The sequence below is a fragment of the Erinaceus europaeus genome, chromosome 16 (assembly GCF_950295315.1).
Source record: "Erinaceus europaeus chromosome 16, mEriEur2.1, whole genome shotgun sequence".
Taxonomy (NCBI): Eukaryota; Metazoa; Chordata; class Mammalia; order Eulipotyphla; family Erinaceidae; genus Erinaceus; species Erinaceus europaeus.
Genome location: NC_080177.1, coordinates 45,346,338 through 45,368,195, shown reverse-complemented (window position 1 = coordinate 45,368,195; position 21,858 = coordinate 45,346,338). Strand labels below are relative to the sequence as shown.

The 21,858-nt window shown below is 41.3% G+C and overlaps 1 protein-coding gene across 5 annotated transcripts in view; it reads right to left on the bottom strand.

Annotated features, from left to right (window-relative positions):
* Nucleotides 1–21,858, bottom strand: part of CDKL1 (cyclin dependent kinase like 1) — a 70,412-nt gene that overhangs the window by 5,485 nt on the left and 43,069 nt on the right. The window contains exons 3-8 of one of the 5 annotated variants that reach the window (XM_007535788.3): nucleotides 20,078–20,150; nucleotides 16,821–16,911; nucleotides 15,475–15,675; nucleotides 9,451–9,533; nucleotides 3,663–3,719; nucleotides 500–691 (exon numbers count right to left, since the gene is read on the bottom strand). In XM_007535788.3, the coding sequence (XP_007535850.1) occupies nucleotides 500–691; nucleotides 3,663–3,719; nucleotides 9,451–9,533; nucleotides 15,475–15,675; nucleotides 16,821–16,911; nucleotides 20,078–20,150 (697 nt within the window). The remainder of the gene's footprint in view (nucleotides 1–499; nucleotides 692–3,662; nucleotides 3,720–9,450; nucleotides 9,534–15,474; nucleotides 15,676–16,820; nucleotides 16,912–20,077; nucleotides 20,151–21,858) is intronic. The other 4 variants (XM_060175001.1, XM_060175004.1, XM_060175002.1 and 1 more) reach the window with 4 other exon arrangements.

Genomic DNA, 21,858 nt, shown 5'->3' with positions numbered 1-21,858 from the left:
TTTCATTCAGTAGCTCACTCAGCTGGACCCACGTTCATTTATCTACCTGGCTGAGACCTAAGCTCACACATGCCAAAAACTAGCTCCTGTATGGTAGCAGTGAACTGCAGAGCAAAGGTGCCCTTAGGAATCAGAGAGAAGGATCTTGCACCTATCTTTGAGGCCTTGGTTAATATTGATTAACCCTGTCTCGGGGCTCAGATCCCAGTTTGAGCCCCCTGGAACCCCACCTGCAGGGGAGTCAATTCACAGGTGATGAAACAGGTCTGCAGGTGTCTCTCTCTCCCCCTCTCTATCTTCCCTTCCTCTCTCCATTTCTCTCTGTCCTATCCAACAATGACGACATCAACAATAACAATAAAAAACAACAAGGGCAACAAAAGGGGGGGGGAAGCCTGTCTCTCAGGCTGGAGTAAGGGTGCAGGAACTGTAGGCTGTCAAAATCACCACTGAATCAGACTGTACCAGGTGCAGGTCTGAGCTCCCCTGAAATGGCGACCATAATTGAATCAGTAAAGTCGTGCCCCATTTTTACCCCAGGAAGATGTTTTCGACTTGGTCTCAGGGTCTTCCTTGTCGGTTTGTCATGATCTTCCACTGAATTCCTTTTTTCTCTAATGCTGTCAAAATATGGATGCTGCAACAGCTGTTCACATGTCAATCTCTCAGCAGGATTCATCTGGAGACAGCCCTAAAAGAACAGAAAATTCCCTCTCCTTACATTTTTAATTATGTATTAACTTGTTAATGTTAAGCTTGTCTCCTCTTTGAAAGAGTATAAATGCTTTAAGTTGGGAACAAGAGAGAGGAAAAACAATCATTCTTTTTTGTTGTTGTTGTTTTTACAATATCTTATTTAGGGAGCCAGGTGGTGGTGTACCTGGTTAAGGGCAAATATTACCAAGCATAAAAAGCACAAGGACCTGGGTTGGAGCCCCCATATCCCACTTGGCAGGAAAGATGCTTCATGAGCAATGAAGAAGGTCTGCAGCTATCTTTCTTTCTCCCCTCTCTCAATTTCTCTGTTCTATCTAATAAAATTAGAAAAAAAAAATGCTGCTAAGAGGGGTGGATTCATAGTTCAGGCACTGAGCCCCAGAGATAACCCTAGAGGGAAAAAAATCTCATTTATTAGATAGAAACAGAGAGAAATTGAGAGGGAATTGGTAGGGAGAAAGGAGAGAGAGAGAGAGAGAGAGACCTGAAGCACTGCTTCACAACATGTGAAGCTTCCCACTGCACATAGGAACAGAGGGCTTGAACCCAGTCCTCACACATTGTAATATATATGCTGAACCAAGAGCACCACCAGCCAGCCCCTGACAACAATCATTCTTAAACAGGTAGACATCTAGTAAATCTGTTTTAGAAATTGCAACAAGAAATAATTTTCTCCACCTTGTTCTGTTCTGGGGTAATTGGTGCTCTGACCTTAAGGAGTAGACTATGGCTAAGCTCACTTCAGCATGCAACTAAATAGTCTGCTTAACTAGTATGGGCCTTTGCTCATAATTTCTTTTTTTTTAACTTAATTTTTTTTACTGGAGAATTAATGGTTTACAGTCAACAGTAAAATGCAGTAGTTTATACACACATGCATAATATTTCCACATAACAATACAGTCCCCACTAGGTCCCCCTCTGCCATACTGTTCCAGGACCTGAACCCTCCCCCCCCCCCCCGCCAGAGTCTTTTACTTTGGTGTAGTACACCAACTCCAGTCCAAGTTTGAATTACTGTTTCCCCTCTGATCTTGTTTTTCTTTTTTTTAAATTTTTTTTTATTATCTTTATTTATTGGATAGAGACAGCCAGAAATCAAGAGGGTAGAGGAGATAGACAGAAAGAGCACACCTGCAGCCCTCCTTCACCACTTGCAAAGCTTTCCTCTGCAGGTGGGGACCAGGGACTCAAACTGCACATAATTCTAAAGTCTCGGTTTTTTAAATTAAAAAATAGTATTGGGGGGGGCAGCAGGTTAAGCGCACGTAGCGTGAAGCACAAGGACCGGCTCAAGGATCCCGGTTCAAGCCCCTGGCTCCCCACCACAGGCAGTGAAGCAGGTCTGCAGGTGTCTGTCTTTCTCTCTCCTTCTCTGTCTTCCCCTCCTCTTTCCATTTCTCCCTGTCCTGTCCAACAATGACATCAATAACAACAACAATAATAACCAAAGCAATAAAACAACAAGGGCAACAAAAGGGGGGGAGAAAATTTAAAATATAGATATTTATAGGGGCCAGGTGGTGGTACACCTGGTTGAAAGTTGACTAGTTACCATGAAGAGGACCCAGATTCAAGCCTCTGGTTCCCACCCACAGAGGGGAAGCTTCATAAGCTTTGAAGCAGTGCTATAGATATCCCTCTTTTTTCTCTCCCTTTCTAGCTCCCCTGTCATCTTAGTTTCTCTGTATCTATCCAAGAAATAATAAATTAAATATATATATTAAATATATACCTGTACATGGTAACATAAAAGTCACACTGGATATAGTAGACTTTCCTAATTCTTCCATTCCCCCATCTATAATCACTTTCTCATAGACATATGTATATTTTTTCAGAGATAGTTTATATATTATAGGCATATATGTATCAAAGAGGCATAATATGCATAACTTTATACTATATCCTTTACTACTTGTTTTGCCATTAAGGAGGCCACAGGGCTTGTCTATGCATAGTATATATCTTACAACTACACATGCAAGGAGCTGATTTTTTAAATTATTATTACAGTGCATCATATAAATGTATTACATGGTGTTTTGTTTGTTTGTTTGTTTGTTTTTTGCCTCCAGGGTTATTTCTGGGGCTTGGTGCCAGCCCTATGAATCCACTGCTCCTGGAGGCTATTTTTTTCTCTTGTTGCACTTGTTTATCGGTATTATTGTTGTTGTTAAATTATTATTGTTGTTATTGCTGTCATTGCTGTTGGATAGGACAGAAAGAAATCGAGAGAGGAAGGGCAGAAGAAGATAGACACCTGCAGACCTGCCTCACCGCTGTGAAGTGACCCCCATGCAGGTGGGGAACCGGGGGCTCAAACCTGGATCTTCACGCCGGCACTTTGCGCCATGTGCACATAACCTGCTATGACACCACCCAGCCCCCATATTACCTGTTTTTAAGTGGATGGGGCATTGGCTAGAACTTGTCAGTGTTTTAGCTGGTATCTCATTTTACCAGATAGCTATATATTTCTAAAATGTATATATAAGTCAAGTTCTTAAAACCTTAAATTTGGGGATTGGCTATTTTAAAATGTACTATGGCTAAACATTTTTTGAAGAAAAGGATCCTTTTGTATAACAAATACTACCCCCCTGAAATTTCAACTTTGTGTAAATTTAGAATTCAAATACAATGTTAGGTTTATTGAAAGTGAAAAAAATTCACAGATGTCTTCACTGTAAAATTGGGTTGTTGGAAGTCATGACACATTTTAGCATAGAAAAACAAAAAGACATCAGGACTTTTCTGGCAACCCAATACAGTGTAACTCATTTTAAAAACTGAAAATATTTATCCTTTCCAAAGAAGAAAAAGAATATTAAAATGAGTACTTTTTGATTTATGGACTGGTATAAATCATTCAGATTCAGATTCACCAATGATAATAGCAGTCACGGGTATGCTTGGCCTCTTGTAAGCTGTGAGTTTACCTTTAAGAGTCCCATGGCAGGATAAGAGATGTTTGGAAGTTTTAATTCAAGTGGTTCCTGTTTTAAAAAAATAGGAAAAGGGGTTTTTACTTACAGTATAAATTCAAACATATGGTTATATCATACCAACTATCTTTTGAGTAGGAATAATAGCTTGGCTTTTTTCTTGTCTCCCACCTGCCAACCCACCTCCACATCCCACCTGAAATCACCTACATATGTCAATTTCACAAGTTCCTTCTCTTCCCACCTCCAAATTGCTTTAAATTTTTTTTTCTTCCTGGGCCAGCATAATGGTTATTCAAGTAACTTTCATGCTGAGGCTCTGAGCTTCCAGGTTGAATCCCCATGACTCAGAGCTGAACAGTGCTCTGGTAAAAAAAAAAAAAAAAAAATAGGATAAGGGCAAGAGGCCAGCATACTTTAATGATGACTCTTTTTAATCACTACCAGGCTACCCATCACCTGAGGCCCTAGTCAGGGAGTCCTGGGATTCTCACACAGACATATTGGGCCTAGACCTCTAACAGATACCTCTCTCCACTGTCACTGGTCATCTCCATCTGGATCAACATAATGGACCCCTTTGTGGGCCCCTACAGGACCTTGCCCTTAATGTGGATCAACAATGTCAGGGAATGCTCCATTCTCCAAAGGAAAGTTGGACAACATACTCTGCAGCCTGGGATGTTCCTAGCTGTGACCACAGAATGTGAGCTCAGACCTACAGGGATGCAGAGCTTATATAGGCTCTTGCGCTGAATATGGGCCCCAGATCAAATCTAAGGGGTTTACAGTTAACAATATTTATATACTTTTCCCATATTTGGGAGCTACTCTCTTCCCTGATCTAGCTTTCTAGTCCTTTTTCCATCCATGACATCATCTCCCCAGACAATACCTTGGGTCCACCAGCATGTTAGCTGTCAGGTTCAGGCAAAAACTAGTAAAGTCATGGACCCCTTGGAATATACCTAAAATAGACCTACTAGCTTTTTTCCAAAATGGAGATGCCAAATCTTCATCTACAATATTCTTGCCTTTAGGTTCATGATTAGCCAACAATTTATTCTGCTTTATATCTTTTTAAAAATAATTTTAATATCTTCATTTATTTATTGGTTAGAGACAGTCATAAATCGAGTGGGAAGGGGAGATAGAGAGGGAGAGAGACAGAGAGACACCTGCAGCACTGCTTCACCACTCACAAAGCTTTCCCTCTGCAGGTGGGGACCAAGGGCTTGAACCTGGGTCCTTGTGCATTGTCACATGTGCACTAACCAGGTGCACCACAACCCGGTCCCCCTGCTTTATTATCTTAACTCTTTTTTCAGCCACCAGATGTTAACATGATACCAACCTGACTTCCTTGGGCAAATGCCCCCACCAGTGTGTCCTGGAACCCTGCCTCCCCAGATCCCTGCCTCACGAGGGAAAGAGACAGGCTGGGAGTATGGATCAACCTGCCAACACCCATGTTCAGTGGGGAAGCAATTACAGAAGCCAGACCTTCTACCTTCTGCCCCCCACAACGATCCTAGGTCCATACTCCACAGAGTGAAAGAATAGGAAAGCTATCAAGGGAGGGGGTGGGATACGGAGTTCTGGTGGTGGGAATTGTGTGGAATTGTACTCCTTATCGTCTGGTCTTGTCAATATTTCTATTTTATAAATAAAAATTTAAAAAAGGAAATGGTAAATAAACAAGATAATATTTTTCTTCCTAAATACTTCCTGAAGAACTGATGTAAGTAGCAAATTCTTCAGTGCTCTGCTATTTCTCTCTGTAGCTCTCTTACATTAAAATAAATAATAATACTTAGGGACTGAGGAGACAGCATAATGGTTATGCAAAAGACTCTCAGGCCTGAGGTTCTGAGGTCCCAGATTCAACCCCCAGCACCACCATAAGTCAGAGCTTAGCAGTGCTCTGCTATTTCTCTCTGTATTTTTCTTTCATTAAAATGAAACAAATAAAAGCAAATTATTAAGGAGCACCAATCAAAGAGAAAAAAAGCCATCAGTCGGTTCTTTCCCTTTTTTTTTTTTTTTGCTGACATTTACATCACTTATCTTTCGTCAGAATAATTTTGACATTTATATAAAAGATTAAGAAATAGGCTACTCCCCCCCCCATTATCCAGGTAAGCAGATGTTTCTTGGTTTTCTGGAATAAACATTGTTATTTTTCCCCTAAGAGCTTACTGTTTACTAATCATAGGGCTGCTTAAGGAGTCTCCCAGCAGACATTTATCAATCTCCCTTTGACCTTATAAGGCTATTTTGCTTCAGTCACATGCAGGAGACAATCAGGAATAAGAAAGCTTGCAATGTGGGAGGACTGTTGAATGTCTGGCAAACAAAAATGCTAGTTAGAGACAATACCACTAATACAGAGGCTAATCAAGGAGGGAGATTGAGGAAAAAAAAATAGACCAGCTGGAGTCAGACAGTGACACACTCAGTAGCATATATATTACCATGTGCAAAGACACAGGTTCAAGCTCTCAGTCCGTGTTTGCAGGTGGGAGCTTCAGGAGTGATGAAGCAGTTCTGAGAGTAGGTATATCTCTTTCTTTCTCTCACCTTCTCTATCTCCTCCTACCTTCTCAATTTCTCTCTATTAAAAAGACAGGAAAGAGAAAAAGGAAAATATGGACTCCAGGAGCTATGGATTTTATTATTTATTTATTTATTGTACAGACATAGAGCCCTAGATTTAGCCTTGGTGGAATAAAAAAAATCAGCTAAGCTAAGATAAATTAATCACAGGAGTGTACTGTATATATAAAAGAAGCAGTGTGTGAACTGGAGGCTGGAGCAAATGGCCAGGCTGACCAGGCTCATACAATGAAACACAATCCTGGGTGCCATGGACAAGTTTGGAGCACAGTATTATGGTAGGACAATGAATCCAGCCCCGACAACTAATTCCCAAGTGTGTATATACTTGAGACAGGAGCCTTCCCTCAGATCAATAGGAAGGCAATTCTAAAGCTGATTTATATTAGCCCTTGAGAGTACCCTCCCAGCTTAGACATTTCTCTTGCTCCTTCTGTATGCTAAATCTGAGTGCTGCTGGGGACAGACATGGGAGCATAGCTGACAATGAGCTCTGCTGTCTCAGCAATATGCCTGGGATGAGGCTGGGCAGTTGGAGACGGATGTGAGAGATCCATTGTGCCTGTTGAGCTGGTTGCCCAACCCCAGCAGCAAGCAGGCCTCCTGAATCAGATCCACTGGCCAGCAGAGGGACCAGGGAGGGCACAGACGTGAACCAGCAAACCACGACACTGCTTCTTCCTGTGTTTCTGTCAACAGGAAATTCCCTGCAGGACAACCTTTGGAAAAGCATGAGAAGCTTTTTTACATTTATGAATTCTTGGTTATTTCTGAGGCTTTACAGTAGACAAGCAAAAAGGAAATTGCTAAGGGATATTGAACATGGAACTGGGAACATCCAGGTCACAAGGGAGCTGGCTGGGTCACCTCCCATATGCCAGGTGTCATTTCTGCCTCTATATCCCAGCATGACCCACTTTTCCTATTGCTAGTGCTCAGGTGATGATGAGGGAGGCAGGGGGAAGAGGACCATGGAAGTTTCCTTCCCTTGGGACAAGCCCAGAGACTGAAGGAAAAGACACATGGAACTTGATGGAACTTCCATCTGGGAACTGAATAACAAGGAATATTTGTTTCATTTTTAAAGTACCTTCTTTGGGCAGTAGAAAATCAGGATTTCACAAATCTAAGCATGCTTTGAAATGTTTCTGATTATAATTGAGGCTCATTAGAAAATATTTTAGGGCTCAGGAGGTGGTGCAGTGGATAAAGCAATGGACTCTTAGACATGAGATCCTGAGTTCAAGGCCTAGCATTCCATGTGTCTGAGTGTCCTACCCACCCCCAATTAACAAATAAATCTGGGAGTGGGTAGTGGTGCATCAGGTCGGGTAGACTCATTACTGTGCTCAAGGACTCGGGTTTGACCCTTCATTCCTCACCTTTAGGGGGAAGCTTTACAAGTGGTGAAGCAAGGCTGCAGGTGTCTCTCTGTTTCTCTCCCTCTCTATCTCCCACTTCTCTTTCAATTTCCTTTTGTCCTATCAAATAAAAAAAGAAAGGGATAGGGGTGGGGGAAATGACCACTGGGAGCAGTGGATTCATTTTATAGGCAGGCACTAAGCCCCAGAGATAACTCTGGTGGCAAAACAAAGAAAATTTAATTATTTAAAATTAATTTAAAAGCCAGAGAGATATTTTGTAAAGGACATTTTAATATTTTAAAACAAACACAAAGTAAGCAAAATTACCACTTCATCACAAAGAGATAGCTACTAATATTTTGGTAGACATACTTATAACCATTTATTTCATGATTTTCTAGAAGTAATATTTGTATTTATATATGTGAAATATATGCATTGTGTATTAAGCAATTTTATTTTTTTAATTCTTTAAATTTTTAAAATTCTTAAAAATTTTCTGTTATCTTTATTTATTATACAGAGAGGATAGGAGGAGATAGAGAGGGAGAGAGACAGACACCTGTAGCCCAATTTCACCACTCACAAAGCTTTCCTCCTATAGGTGGGAAGAAGGGGCTCAAACCCTGGTCCATGCACATTGTAACATGTGTCAGGTACACCACACCCAGCCCCTTCAATTTTAAAATCACTTCATATAACATATACTGCCTTATAAGTATTTTTAGTTAGTATGTAGATACTTTTTCAGGTGAGTACATATAAATCTAATTTTTTTAAAGCTATATGGTATTTCTACTGTAAGGATATATCATAACTTTAACTAATCCCCTACTGATGAAGCACTATAGGAAATGCCTTTTGTTGAAGAATACTACATTTTTATAATCTTGTCTAATGGTTTCAGTGGGAAAATGTTAAAAGTGGGCTAGAGATATTTTTAATTTCTTAATTTCTTAAGAATGAGTGCTTTTGGGGGCTGGTTAGTGGCACACCTAGTAGAACATACACAACGCTATGTGCAAGGGCCTGGGTTCAAGCTACCAGTTTCCACCTGTGGGGGAGAAGCTTCACTAGTGATGAAGTTAGTGCTGTAGGTGTCTCACTTTCCTTCTATATTTCCCCCTCCCCTCTTCTCTCTGTCCGATCAAACAAAAAGAAAAAAAAAGAAAGAAAGAAGGAAAGAAAGAAAGAAAGAAAGAAAGAAATCACTAAGAGCAATGGATTCACTCTGCAGGCACCAATGATAGCCCTGGTGGCAACAAAAGTAAAATACAAAAGAAAGGAAAAGAGAAAAAGAATGACTACCTCCTCCACTTTGGCCATTGAGGGAAGGCTCTACAGTGAAGCTATTCTAGCAAATTCATCACCATTTTCCTTCCATGATCTGGTACGTGAGTGCATAGTAGTTCCAAGGTTTGGACAATGCTAGACTTTGCTGGGTGAATGAATCACTGTCTAAACATTGACTGGCTGAGTTACAAGTGCTAAAGTGATTAAAGACAGAAGAGGTGAGAACAGGCAACTCTGTACTCCTCTCCAGTGTGCTGGCTAAGCTTGCTACCAACAGCCTCCAAAATCAGTCCATCTGTACCATCTTAGACCAACTTTCCAGTATAGGTGAGCCATGGAGAGATCAGACAAGTGACTAACTACACAAACCTAGTTATCCTACTAATACCCATAAAGACAGAATGATCAGCACTTAAACATACTGATAACCATAGTCTTGGCATACAAATAACCAGAGCTGTCCTGTGCTCTGGTTAAACAAAACAAAACAAAAAAAGTATATCACTCACCATATCTCCAGGGTCTGGTATTTTCACCCCACTGAAGTACTGATTTGTGCTAAATACTTGTTGGTGCCTAGGAATGAGATCTCCTTTAAACAAGAAGAAAGACAGTGGTGAAGAGATGGTTAGTAAGCACTGAACTCGGTTTTCCCTCCATGGATGTTGTCTGTGCCTATACCTATAAGGGCTATAGCTTTCTCTTCCAGTCAAAAGAAAGGCATTCAATCAGCCATCAACAACCTGTACTGAAACCTACAGTGGACAAAGCACAGAGGGGACATGCATAGAACCTGAAGATTGTGATGGATACTAAAGAGAAAGAGAAAAGTATATTGGAAAGCGTGGAAGATAAGTGGTGTAGTACTGCATAATACTTGCACATGATTGATCTTAGGTTCAATCACAGGCACCACCAATAGGCAGAGATGAGTGATACTCTGGTACAAAAACCAAAAGGTGTATTTTTTCCTGACACAGAGCAAGCACTCAATATATGAGGAAGGGGGAACTAAAGGGGTGGGGGAAGGAAAAGAGAGGCATGGAAAGAGGGAGGGAAAGAAGAAAGGAGGAATGAAAGATCCAATAAGAAGGACCACCTTCCCAAATTAAAACTATTTTCTGGCTTTACCATATAGAGATTGCTTGGAAATCCCATTGTACCTTCTGGTTACAAAACAGAAAACTCCCAGCCAATCTCAGTTCCCTTTGCTGCTTTTTGGCCTCTGTTTGCCAGCCCAAATATGAATTGTAGGACTCTTCTTTAGTTCTTGTCTGCCCACCCAGTGCACCCCTATCTCACTACTGACTCAGAATTCCTACCCTCACCCGAACTTCTGCAGCCTCCTTGCAGATTTCAGGCCAAGTGTCTCTGAGTCACTATCTTGGCTTCACCCAAGGCTGATTCTTTAGATGTCACTCTTTTTGTAAAAAATAATAATAATAATTTTATATTTATTTATTTTCTCTTTTGTTGTCCTTGTTTTTATTGTTGTTATAGTTATTATTGTTATTGTTATTGATGATGTTGTTGTTAGATAGGACGGAGAGAAATGGAGAGAGGAGGGGAAGACAGAGAGTAGGAAGAGAAAGATAGACACCTGCAGACCTGCTTCACCACCTGTGAAATGATTCCCCTACAGGTGGGGAGCCAGGGGCTTGAACCCAGATTGTTAGGCCAGTCCTTGCGTTTTGTGCCACTTGTGCTTAACCTGCTGCGCTACCACCGGACTCCCTGGATGTCACACTTTTATCTTGCTTCTCTACTCAATGCACTTTCCTTTCTTTCTCCTCTTGCTCTGATAGGGAGTGGATGGACAGAAAGAGGCAAAGAAAGAACTGCATGCCCACCTCCAGCTTTTTATTGGAAGAGGGTTATATTTAAAGTACAGGCCCTGTGCTCCCTGAGACCCAGAGGGGACATTAGAAAGTGAATTTTGGCTGCTTATCCAGAATGGAGTGGGACAGCAGCTAGTGCTCCAAAGAAAATTAGTAAATTAGGCTGCTCAGCATCCTGGAATCAGAACCCCAGTCCAGTCCTAGTTGGCAGGTTTTTATTTTTTACTCTTCTTTGGCAAGTGGACTTGGGACCTTCTGAGTATCTCCTTAGAGATACTGAACCAAGTTTCTTTTCATGTATAGTAGCTAGCTCTAGGATTTTACTGGAGGATTGATTTGGTCAGAATTGTGGACAGGATGAACTTTACACAATTCCCCCAAATATAGAAAGGTTCCTTTTGTTTCACTGCTTCAAATATCATCCTAAGTGCTTGTAACCAGAAGTGTACTGGATTAGCAAGGGTGTCTTTCAAATATGTATCATTCAAAAGACACTGAATGTAGCAGGAACTTTATCTGAATGACAGAATACCTGACCAATCAAGGCCTTGGTCTTGCCTGGGGTAAGGTACTTGTGTTTTTCTGCTAACACTTGTGTTTGCCTGATAGTTACCTCTTATAATTGCTTATTTTTACTTTGGTTTAGGAAAGAGATGAAGTTGTGTGGAGCCAATCTGTACTGGTTCAATCTGCAAACTGACTGTTAGGGAATTTTATTTAATTTTTTATATTTATGTATTTATTTTCCCTTTTGTTGCCCTTGTTTAACATTGTTGTGGTTATTATTGTTGTTATTGATGTCACTATTTTTGGATAGGACAGAGAGAAATGGAGAGAGGAGGGGAAGACAGAGAGGGGGAGAGAAAGATAGATACCTGTAGACCTGCTTCACAGCTTGTGAAGCGACTTTTCTGCAGGTGGGGAGCCGGGGGCTTGAACCGAGTTCCTTAAGCCAGTCCTTGCGCTTTACGCCATGTTTTCTTAACCTGCTGCGCCACTGCCCGACTCCCAATTAAATTAAATTTTATTTTATTCTATTATCATTATTACTTGTGCTTGTCTCTTTTCCCCCTCTCCAACTTGAGCAAAAGGAGCCATTGCTGCTTCTTCCATTGATAGGTTGTGCTACACATTCTGTGAGCGACTTGCTCCCCCTTCTCTACTTTCCTTTTTCTTTCCTTAAAGCTGATCAAAAAGGTTACTTTCCTTCACTGATTTTTTCTTTCTTTTTTTTATTTTTTATTCACTGGCACTTGTTCGTGAATTATCTTGTAGAAGTCTGAAAGTTGATTCTTCTCTCTTTCTCTCCCCCTGTGTCTCTCTCCTCTTTCCTTCTCTCTCTCGTCCCACTATCTCTAGCATTTATAATTGACAGCTTATTTTTGTACTTGTCTATTTTTACTTTTCCTTGTTTCTTTTCTTTCTTTCTTTCTTCTACTTTTTTTTTCATTTTTCTTTCCCTTTGTATTGTTGGTTTTTGTTTTTAGAGTGGAGGTGTTGCTTGACTATCTGGTTTCAGTTGAACTGCATTAATCTTTACTTTGGCTGCTACTGTACTTTCTGAGGTTTGTGACTTCATCCAAAAAAAGACTCTTGTGTGGCTTATACTCACACAACACAACTGAAGAGCGACAGGACAGAAAAATACAAACTGAACCAACTAAAAAAAAAAAAAGGTCAAATCAAGAGCAAATAAAACTGCTAGCACAATGAATGAGGACAGGACCCCAGAAGAAACTCCAAATAAGTCAGAAGCAATTATAGATAAGAGAACTATCCAAACAGTAATGGAACTGATAGTTACAGAAATGAGGGCAATTATTGAAGAAAGGGCTATCAGAAATAGGGAAACTTGGAGTAGGGCACCAAAGGAAAAACCCTGGGTGGAGGGTGAAGGTGAATGTTCAGCTTCATGGGGCAGAGAGGGTAGGGGGGAGGGGAGGGGACACAGTATTTTGGTGGTGGGAATGGTGTTTATGTACACTCCTATCAATTTGCAGTCATATAAATCACTATTTAATTAATATGAAAGGGGGAAAATTGATTGAATATCTCAAACTTTTTAAAGCACAGACTGAGTCTTTTTAATACATAGGCTGAGTCTTTGATATGTTGACTCTTAAAAGCTTAATCCAGGGAGAACAAAAGCAACTGGTGGCACAGCTATATGCAAACAATGTCAAAGGACATAAAATATGGTGAGGGTGTGTAAGATACAGCAAATCCTAACAAAGGGATTCTTTAAAGTTAACTCAATTGCCAAATAATATGACTATTGCAATAACTGTCTATTGTCTCCTTAAACCCTAAGACAACAGGAATCTCCCGCTTCCTCTATAGAGCCTATGTTTCTCCCAATCCTGGAACCTCTGGGGTGGGGCTCACTTCCCTGCATGCTTCTCTCAAGTCAGGCCAAATGATATTGCATCTGCTGATTCCAACCTAATCAATGCAACAAGTACCATCTCAGCATGCTTCACCTCAGACTGTGTACAGAGACATCAGGCATGGATTGCCAACCCTTCACCCTCATCACTCGGGTGAGACCTTTCCTTTCATGGTATTCTCTAATTCCATTCCAGGAGGTTCACTTCCTAACAAAGTCCCAAAATCTAGATATAGGCCAGGTCCCGTAAGATAAAACATATGTTCACATGTATCTATAAATTAGGGCAAAATATATACCTGAAAGCAAAAATACACAATAGTTTTTAGTGAATCAGTATCAAGTTCATAATGAAATAGTGTCCACTTAGACTTAGATACCCTCCTCACGTACTTCCCATTACAGTTCTATCACTCAGTTCAAAGCCAACCTTAGCAAAGTAAGGACTGCAAAAGCTGAATAAGGACAAGAGACTGGCATACTTTAACAATGACACTTTAGTCACTATCAGGTCAACCCATCAGCTGGGGCCCTATTCGGGGAGTCCTGACTCTCCCAAACAGACTTGATGAGCCTAGACCTCAAATAAATCCCTTTTTTGTTTGGCTTTGTATGTTAACTCTCTTTTCAGCCACCAGGTTCCAGATGCTAGCAGGATGCGACCAGACTTCCCTGGACAGACAACCCCACCAATGTGTCCTGGAGCTCTGCTTCCCCAGAGCCCTTCCCCACTAGGGAAAGAGAGAGATAGGCTGGGAGTATGGATCAACCTGTCAACGCCCATGTTCAGCGGGAAAGCAATTACAGAAGCCAGACCTTCAACCTTCTGCATCCCACAATGATCTTGGGTCCATACTCCCAGAGGGTTAAAGAATAGGAAAACTATCGGGAGGGGTTGGTATATGGAGGTCTGGTGGTGAGAACTGTGCGAAGCTATACCCCTCTTATCCTATGGTTTTGTCGAAGTTTACTTTTTATAAATAAAAAATTTAAAAAAAAGAAATAGGGAAACAGATGAGATCCTCAAGTAAAATACCAGCTATGTTGAGGTAATTAAAGAACTGAAAGATGAAATATCTGAGCTAAAAGGACAACTAGCAGAATAAACTAATACTGTAACTGAACTGAAGAAGGAAGCTGAGGGAAGGGAAAGCAGGTTAACAGAAGCAGAAAATAGAATTAGTCAGAGGATGAGCTAGAGTAAACTAAGAAGGAGGTAAAAGAGCCAAAGAATCAGACTTTCTTCCTGATAAAAGATTCAGAAACTTACTCTACAATATCTCTTCTGCTACTCAAGTAAGTTTTGGTAGAATGAACTTATGAATGCTAGGTTGTTTTCTGGGCCTGGGAACACAGTTACCATAATTTACATGGAGAAAATTTTCAGTGTTCATGACCCCCAAAATAACCCACCAAATTATACCAAGTAGATCCAACCCACTTTTGGACAGCAGGCAAAACCTGGGTGGCATCTAAATAATCCAAGCTAGCCTGCAGGCCAAAGGATAAAGCACCACATCATAATAAATGAAATAAAACACAGCAGCACTCTATAAACCACAGCCTTTATAAAAATGCAAGTTTTTATTTGTTGCTATGATCAGTTTTCAGGGTTTAACTTGATCCAAATTATGCTGAGCTCCCAGAAATTAGCACAGTTGGTAAAGCACTGAGCTCTCAGGCATGAGGCTTCAAGTTTGAGCATCTAAATGCAGCTTCAAGTTTGAGCTTCAAGTTTGAGCATCTAAATGCAGCTTTGAGAATTTCCATATAATAAACATTAACTGAAAAAAAAAGCCATCAACTGAGCAAGTATCACAGTGCACATCAGCAGTCTTGGATTAAAATTGTTAGCTCCTTCTTAAAATAATTGTTGAATCTGTGATGGAGTCATTTAAATGCAGCTTTGAGAGATTCTCCATAAAAAAATTAACTGAGCAAGTATCACAGTGCACATCAGTAGTGTTCTTGACTTGTAAGCTCAGAGTCCCAAGTTTTTCCTTTAGCACCACATGTGACAGATCTTACTTCTCTCTCCTCTATCTACCTGTTTCTCATGAAATTATATTTATTACAGACCACAGCACTGAAGCTTTCTTCAAATTAGTGAGTGCTAGGCTCCAACCTGGGTTGTGCACATGGCAAAGCAGCACATAATCCAGGTGAGCTATTTCACCAGCTCATGAAAAAATAAATCTTTTTTAAAAAGTAAAGAACAACAGATGAGATTAAGAATTTGGCTCAATCCTTCACCAACACAGGTAAAAACTACCACATTTCCCAAAAAGTAAGACTAAAATACCACTTACCCAAGGTTTTCTGAATCAGGTAGAGCTGGTCCACATCTGACTTCCCCGGCCAGATAGGAGCCCCTAAAAGCAGCTCAGCAAAGACACAGCCAATTGCCCAAACATCAACTGGAGGGCCATACTGGGTGTCCCCCACCAACAGCTCTGGGGAGCGGTACCACCTGGTAGCCACATAGTCAGTATAGTAGTCACTTGGCCCAGCTGACAGTGATGGAATATAGAAAACAAAGAGTAGTGGCAGCCTGGAATTGAAACTTGGAGCAGAATACTTAAGAAATCAAATCTGGGGAGTCGAGCGGTAGGGCAGCTGGTTAAGCGCACTTGGCACAAAGTACAAGGACCGGTGTCAGGATTTTGGTTCGAGCCCCCGGCTCCCTCCCAGCAGGGGTGGGGGGGGGGTGTTGCTTCACAAGCGGTGAAGCAGGTCTGCAGGTGTCTATCTTTCTCTCCCCCTTCTCGATTTCTCTCTGTCCTATCCAACAACGACAGCAATGACAACAACAATAACAACAATGATAACAAGGGCAAAAAAAGGGAAAAATGGCCTCCAGGAGCAGTGGATTTGAGTGCAGACACTGAGCCTCAGCAATAACCCTGGAGGCAAAAAACAAAATAAATAAAATAAAATAATCAAATCTGGGAGTGTGGCTTTTCTAAAGTAGTAGTTCTGGGGCCAGGTGGTGGCGCACCTGGTTGAGCGCACATGTTGCAATGCGCAAGGACCTGGGTGTGAACCCCCGGCCCCCACCTACATGGGGAAAGCTTTGAGTGGTAAAGCAGGGCTGTAGGTGTCTCTTTGTCTCTCACCTTCTCTGTTGCCCCCTTCCCTCTTGATTTCTGGTTGTCTCTATCCAATAAGTAAATAAAGATAAAAAAGAATATATAGCTCTACAAAATATTTTTTAAAAATAAAGTAGTAGTTCTCACCATTGACTACACATTACAAACACTTGGAATATACTATTTTTTGAAGTTAACTGAAGCCTGGGCCTTGACTCTGCCCACAAAACCCAAAGCTCTGAGGAAGGAGCTGGAGTTATCAGTAGAATTTTTGTAGTTAGGATTTACCATCCCCCAGATGATGCTAACCTGCAGTCAAAGTTGAAAACCACAGTTCTGAAAGTGCCATTTTAACAAAAAATGGAAGAAACTAGGAAGGTAATCTACCTGTTTATAGCCCTTTTACTGTGATATAGTTTAAATACAGTATACATTTACAGAATTGGAATGAATGGTAAGTTCATGCTCTAAACATACAAGAACCAGCTTTCTACAGCACTTAGATAATTTATCAAACAGAGTACATCTGCCTCTTATACTGAACTAAAGAGAACATTAATACTCACTCAAAAGTCGGGCAAATCCAAAGTCACAAAGTTTAATCACTGAATGTTTTGTGATGAGGATATTTTCTGGTTTCACATCTCTATGTATGCACTAGTTACAAAAATCAAAGCAAACACTGATTAATAAGGAATAGCTATGGGGTGGCAGCAATTTACAGGATAAACAAAATATATAAGTACTTAGCAGACATTTGAGAATTCTTTAAACACATCATAGGCCTTTTAGATATATTGGGTAACAAGTGGTAAAAGAGCACCCTAAAATAGTGTCAGAACTGTCAGTCGGATCATTCAAATTCCTAGAGGGCACCCAAAGACCAACAAAGTGAAAAGAAAAATGAAAGTAAGAGAGCTAGATTTAGTAAATAAAAACACAGGGCACCCAGTTAAATTTAAAATAACACACAGACAATTTTGTTTTGTTTTGTTTTAAGCGAGAGACTGAAAAGGCAGAGGAGCAAAAAGAGAGTGAAAGATAACAAAGAATCAGAGACTGAAAAGGCAGAGGAGCAAAAAGAGAGTGAAAGATAACAAAGAATCAGAGACTGAAAAGGCAGAGGAGCAAAAAGAGAGTGAAAGATAACAAAGAATCAAAGCTTCCTTCAGTGTGGTGAGGGCTGGACTTTTTTTTTAATTAAGAGTTTTTTTTTTAATATTTACTTATTTATTCCCTTTTGTTGCCCTTGTTGTTTTATTGTTGTAGTTATTATTGTTGTCATTGTTGGATAGGACAGAGAGAAATGGAAAGAGGAGGGGAAGCAGAGAGGGGGATAGAAAGACACCTGCAGACCTGCTTCACCACTTGTGAAGTGACACCCCTGCAGGGTGCTCACTGGGGGCTCAAACTGGGATCCTTACGCTGGTCCTAGTGCTTTGCTAAACTTTTTTTTTATTAGTGATTTAATAATGACTGGTAAGATTGTGGGATAAGAGGGGTACAAGTCAATACATTTCCCACCACCAGAGTTCCATATCCCCTCCTCTCCATTGGAGGTTTCCCTATTATTTATCCCTCTGGAAGTATGGACCAAAGATATTTATGGGTGCAGAAGGTGGAAGGTTTGGCTTCTGTAATTGCTTCTCCGCTGGACATGGGCATTGGCAGGTTGATCCATACCCCCAGCCTATCTTTCCCTAGTGGGGCAGAGCTCTGGGTAGGTGGGGTTCCAGGACATATTGGTGAGGTTGTCTGCCCAGGGAAGTCAGGTTGGTGTCATGGTAGCATCAGCAACTTGGTGGCTGAAAGGGGCCAAGATAACCTGGATTGTACCACACATCGCAAAGCTATGTCAAGTGAACTATATCCTCAAACTATTTTTGTTTTTTAATATCAGTAACTTTCATGTTACATAACTGAAAAACATTGGGCTAGCAAAATAGCTCATATGGACAGTTTTGTCATGTGTGTAACCCAGGTTCAAGTCTGGAAGCTCTGGTGCTGGAGTCTCTCTTTCTCTCTGAAAAATCCAGCCTGGAGTGGTGAAGTCCTGGAGATGACAAATAAATAAGCAAATAAATAAGATGGTTTCTCAAAAATGTACAATTAACTATAAATTCTGTTAATCTGGCAATCCCCAGGGAAGGGGAAGTGTTCAAAGACTTTTGGGCAAATGCTGTGCAGTGGCTGTGGGGCCTGCAAGTTAGTGCATAAGCAGAACTCACAATGCAGTTATTTAAGTGAGAACATAACCCAGTCAGCCTGATAAACAGGACAAGCCCTGGGCCTGCTGAGATAAGCTGGGGAAGAGAAGGGCAGGAACACAGAGTTTGCCAAGAGACCTCCCTTGCAGCCCTGACATGTGTCCTGACAAGATAAACAAGAGCAGGCAGTGCTCACCCTCTGCTTAGAGTCGCTAGATGTCAGCTCTGTCCCACACACAAGTGCTCTGCAAGCAGCATTCATTCATCCAGTGCCTATGCTCCACCCCACCCCCAGCCTCCAGCCTCCAGCCTCCTGCCTCAAATCACCTGTGGTTTCCGGGAAATAACCCGGAAGTTTTCTTTAGTCCTGACCAGTTATTACTTCAGAACGTTCAGGGTGAAAGATTAGTGTGAAAGATTAGGGTGAAAGATTAGTGTCACCTCATTCCCTCACCGAGGGTACTTATTATTCTGGAAAAATTGAGGGGAGGAGAAGGGACTACACTTTCTGAATTATTATCTCATACTCTGTCTGGTGGGCAGCAGTGAATGGCCACCATGGCCTCCACAGAGTACTGTAAATGGGCTCACCCATGAATATCAGAATGACAGATGCTCAGAAGTGCTTATAAGCAAGAATGTGCTTCTAGCCTGTTCTGGGAATTCTTTCCAAGTTTTTATACCGTCCCCCCTCTGCACATGTGGCCAAACAGAGCTTCTGGAGCTCTCTAGGGAACTGTGGTATGTATTGTGTTTGTCTTTAGTGTCGCCAGCCTTCCCCAGCAGAGGCTTTTTTCTGTCTCTCCTGTCTCCCTCCCCCCTCAGGAAACTGTTAGCCCACACTCCCAGTAAAGAGAAAAGATACCAGGGGATCACACCTCCACCCCCAGTAGAGGAGTGTTGGGACCAGGATGGTAGTCTTGGGCTCAGGAAGGAACACTGCTGCCCACTCTCATATTTTCTCCAAGAAGACACCTTCAGGAAAGTCATTTAGATCAGCATAGGAAAGGGGAGCACCACCAGTATAAGGAACTAGCTGTGGGCAGCTAACAAACCCCACTGCAGCCAATTGTCCTTGTGGTCAGAAGAGGTTCTGATATTAGATTGTGGGTCCTCATTAGGTAGTGGGATGTGTATGCTGGAGGGAGCCAGAGGCCCCCAGCATCTGTGAAGTCAGCACCTAGGCAACCAGGCCCAGCTATAGCCAGGAGCATCAGAGGTTTCCACTGGGCTCCTTCCTTACAGACTTGGCACTTCAGGGACTCTTAATTACTGCAAATAAATACATATGAGGGACCTGGGGTTCCCCTGCCCAATTTCAGAGCCTTTTGAAGGCACTAGACAAAAATAAATGATTGGGATCCTTACCTTAAATCTAAGCCATTTCTACTTCACACTATTTGTGCTACTTTCTCAACACAATGAAATACATATATTATATAACCTAAACAAGATTAAATAGCTAGTCTGGCATTTGTAGCCTCTGCTTACCCCAAAAAGGCTTATGACGAATTGAGTGAAAATTACATCCATTCAACTTCAATATAAAATTTGAGCCAAGGCCCCACCTTAGCTTAAGGGCAGCCTTCTGAGTTTTCAAAGATCATGAGACTTACGTTGTGTTTATGGCAAAAATTCACAGCCTGCAGTGTCTGCCAAGTTATGCTCTTCACAAGATGTTCTGGTACCCTAATGAAACAGAGAAGTAGCACAAACACATCTGTTAGTGTATCCAAGGATTCAGCTCATAAAAGAGAATAAAACAAATCAAGACAGACTTAGGTAGTCAAAAATTTTTGGTAACAGAGACTCTTGCAAGTCATTCTGAAGATCTGGAATGTAAAAAACATGTGATTGGAACACCACAAAGCAAACAGCCAGGCAAACATCTGCTTCTACAAGGAAGGGCCATGGAGATCCTATAACTTACAATGTGGATTTATGGTCACCCACCCCAAACATCTGTGACACCATAATGTAACTGCCTGGTAACCACAGCTCAGTATCTATTTTTATCTATTTATATATTTTTTAATTTTCTGAAGTATTTACCAGACCACTGCTCAGCTGTGGCTGACGATGGAACCCAGGATTGAACCTAATCTTTGCTACCTCAGTCATGAATGTCTTTTTGCATAACCATTAAGTGATCTCTCCAGCTCCAGAGATTCACTTCTAAAGACTTTGTTTAAATTTTTGTTATTATATTTATTTATTTATTCTTCTTGTTACCCTTGTTTTTTTATTGTTGTAGTTATTATTGATGTCATTGTTGTTGGATAGGACAGAGAGAAATGGAGAGAGGAGGGGAAGACAGAGAGGGGGAGAGAAAGACAGACACCTGCAGACCTGCTTCACCGCCAGGCTTCGACTCCCCTGTAGGTGGGGAGCCGGGGGCTCGAACCGGGATCCTTCCGCTGGTCCTTGTGCTTAGCGCCACCTGCGCTTAACTCCCTGCGCTACCGCCCGACTCCCAAGACTTTGTTTATTTTTATTTTGATGAGAGAAGGAGAGGGAGTGCGCAGAGCAATGCTCAGCTCTGGCATTTGGTAATGTCCAAGACACAACATGGAAATTCTGGGGCCCAGACATGCGAGTTTAGTGAGCTACCACTGCCTTATCTCACTGGCTCCAGAGAAAATTTCTATAAGGAGTCTTAAGTATATACAAAGTTAAAGAATATGGAGCTGGAAGATCACACACTAGGTAGAATGTACAAGTAACAAAGCACAAGCACCTAGGTTCAAGCCTCCAGTTCTAACCTGCACAGAGATGTTTCAGGAGTGGTAAAGCTACAGCTTTCTCTCTCTCTCTCTCTCTCTCTCTTTCTCTCTCTCTCCTATCTCCCCCTTCCCTATCAATTTCTCTCTGTCTCTCTCTATATATATACATATACATACATATACATATATATAGACACTGTAAGTGGTGGATTCATTGTGCAGGAACCAAGCCCCCAGGATAAACTTGATGGCAATTAAAACAAAAAGTTATGGGTTATCCTGCATGAAAGATGCTGATTGTTTATTATTTTTTTTTAAGTTGCCCAGAACTGATGGCCTCAGAACAGAACTCATCTTCCATGTATGGGCATATGGTTTCTTCAGTCATTTTAGGCAACATTTTCTTTTTTAATTTATTTTATTTTTTTATTTATAAAAGGGAAGCATTGACAAAACCATAGGATAAGAGGGGTACAACTCCACACAATTCCCACCACCAGATCTCCATATCCCATCCCCTCCCCTGATAGCTTTCCTATTCTTTAACCCTCTAGGAATATGGACCCAAGGTCATTATGGGGTGCAGAAGGTGGAAGGTCTGGCTTCTGTAATTGCTTCCCCGCTGAACCTGGGTGTTGACTGGTCAATCCATACTCCCAGTCTGCCTCTCTCTT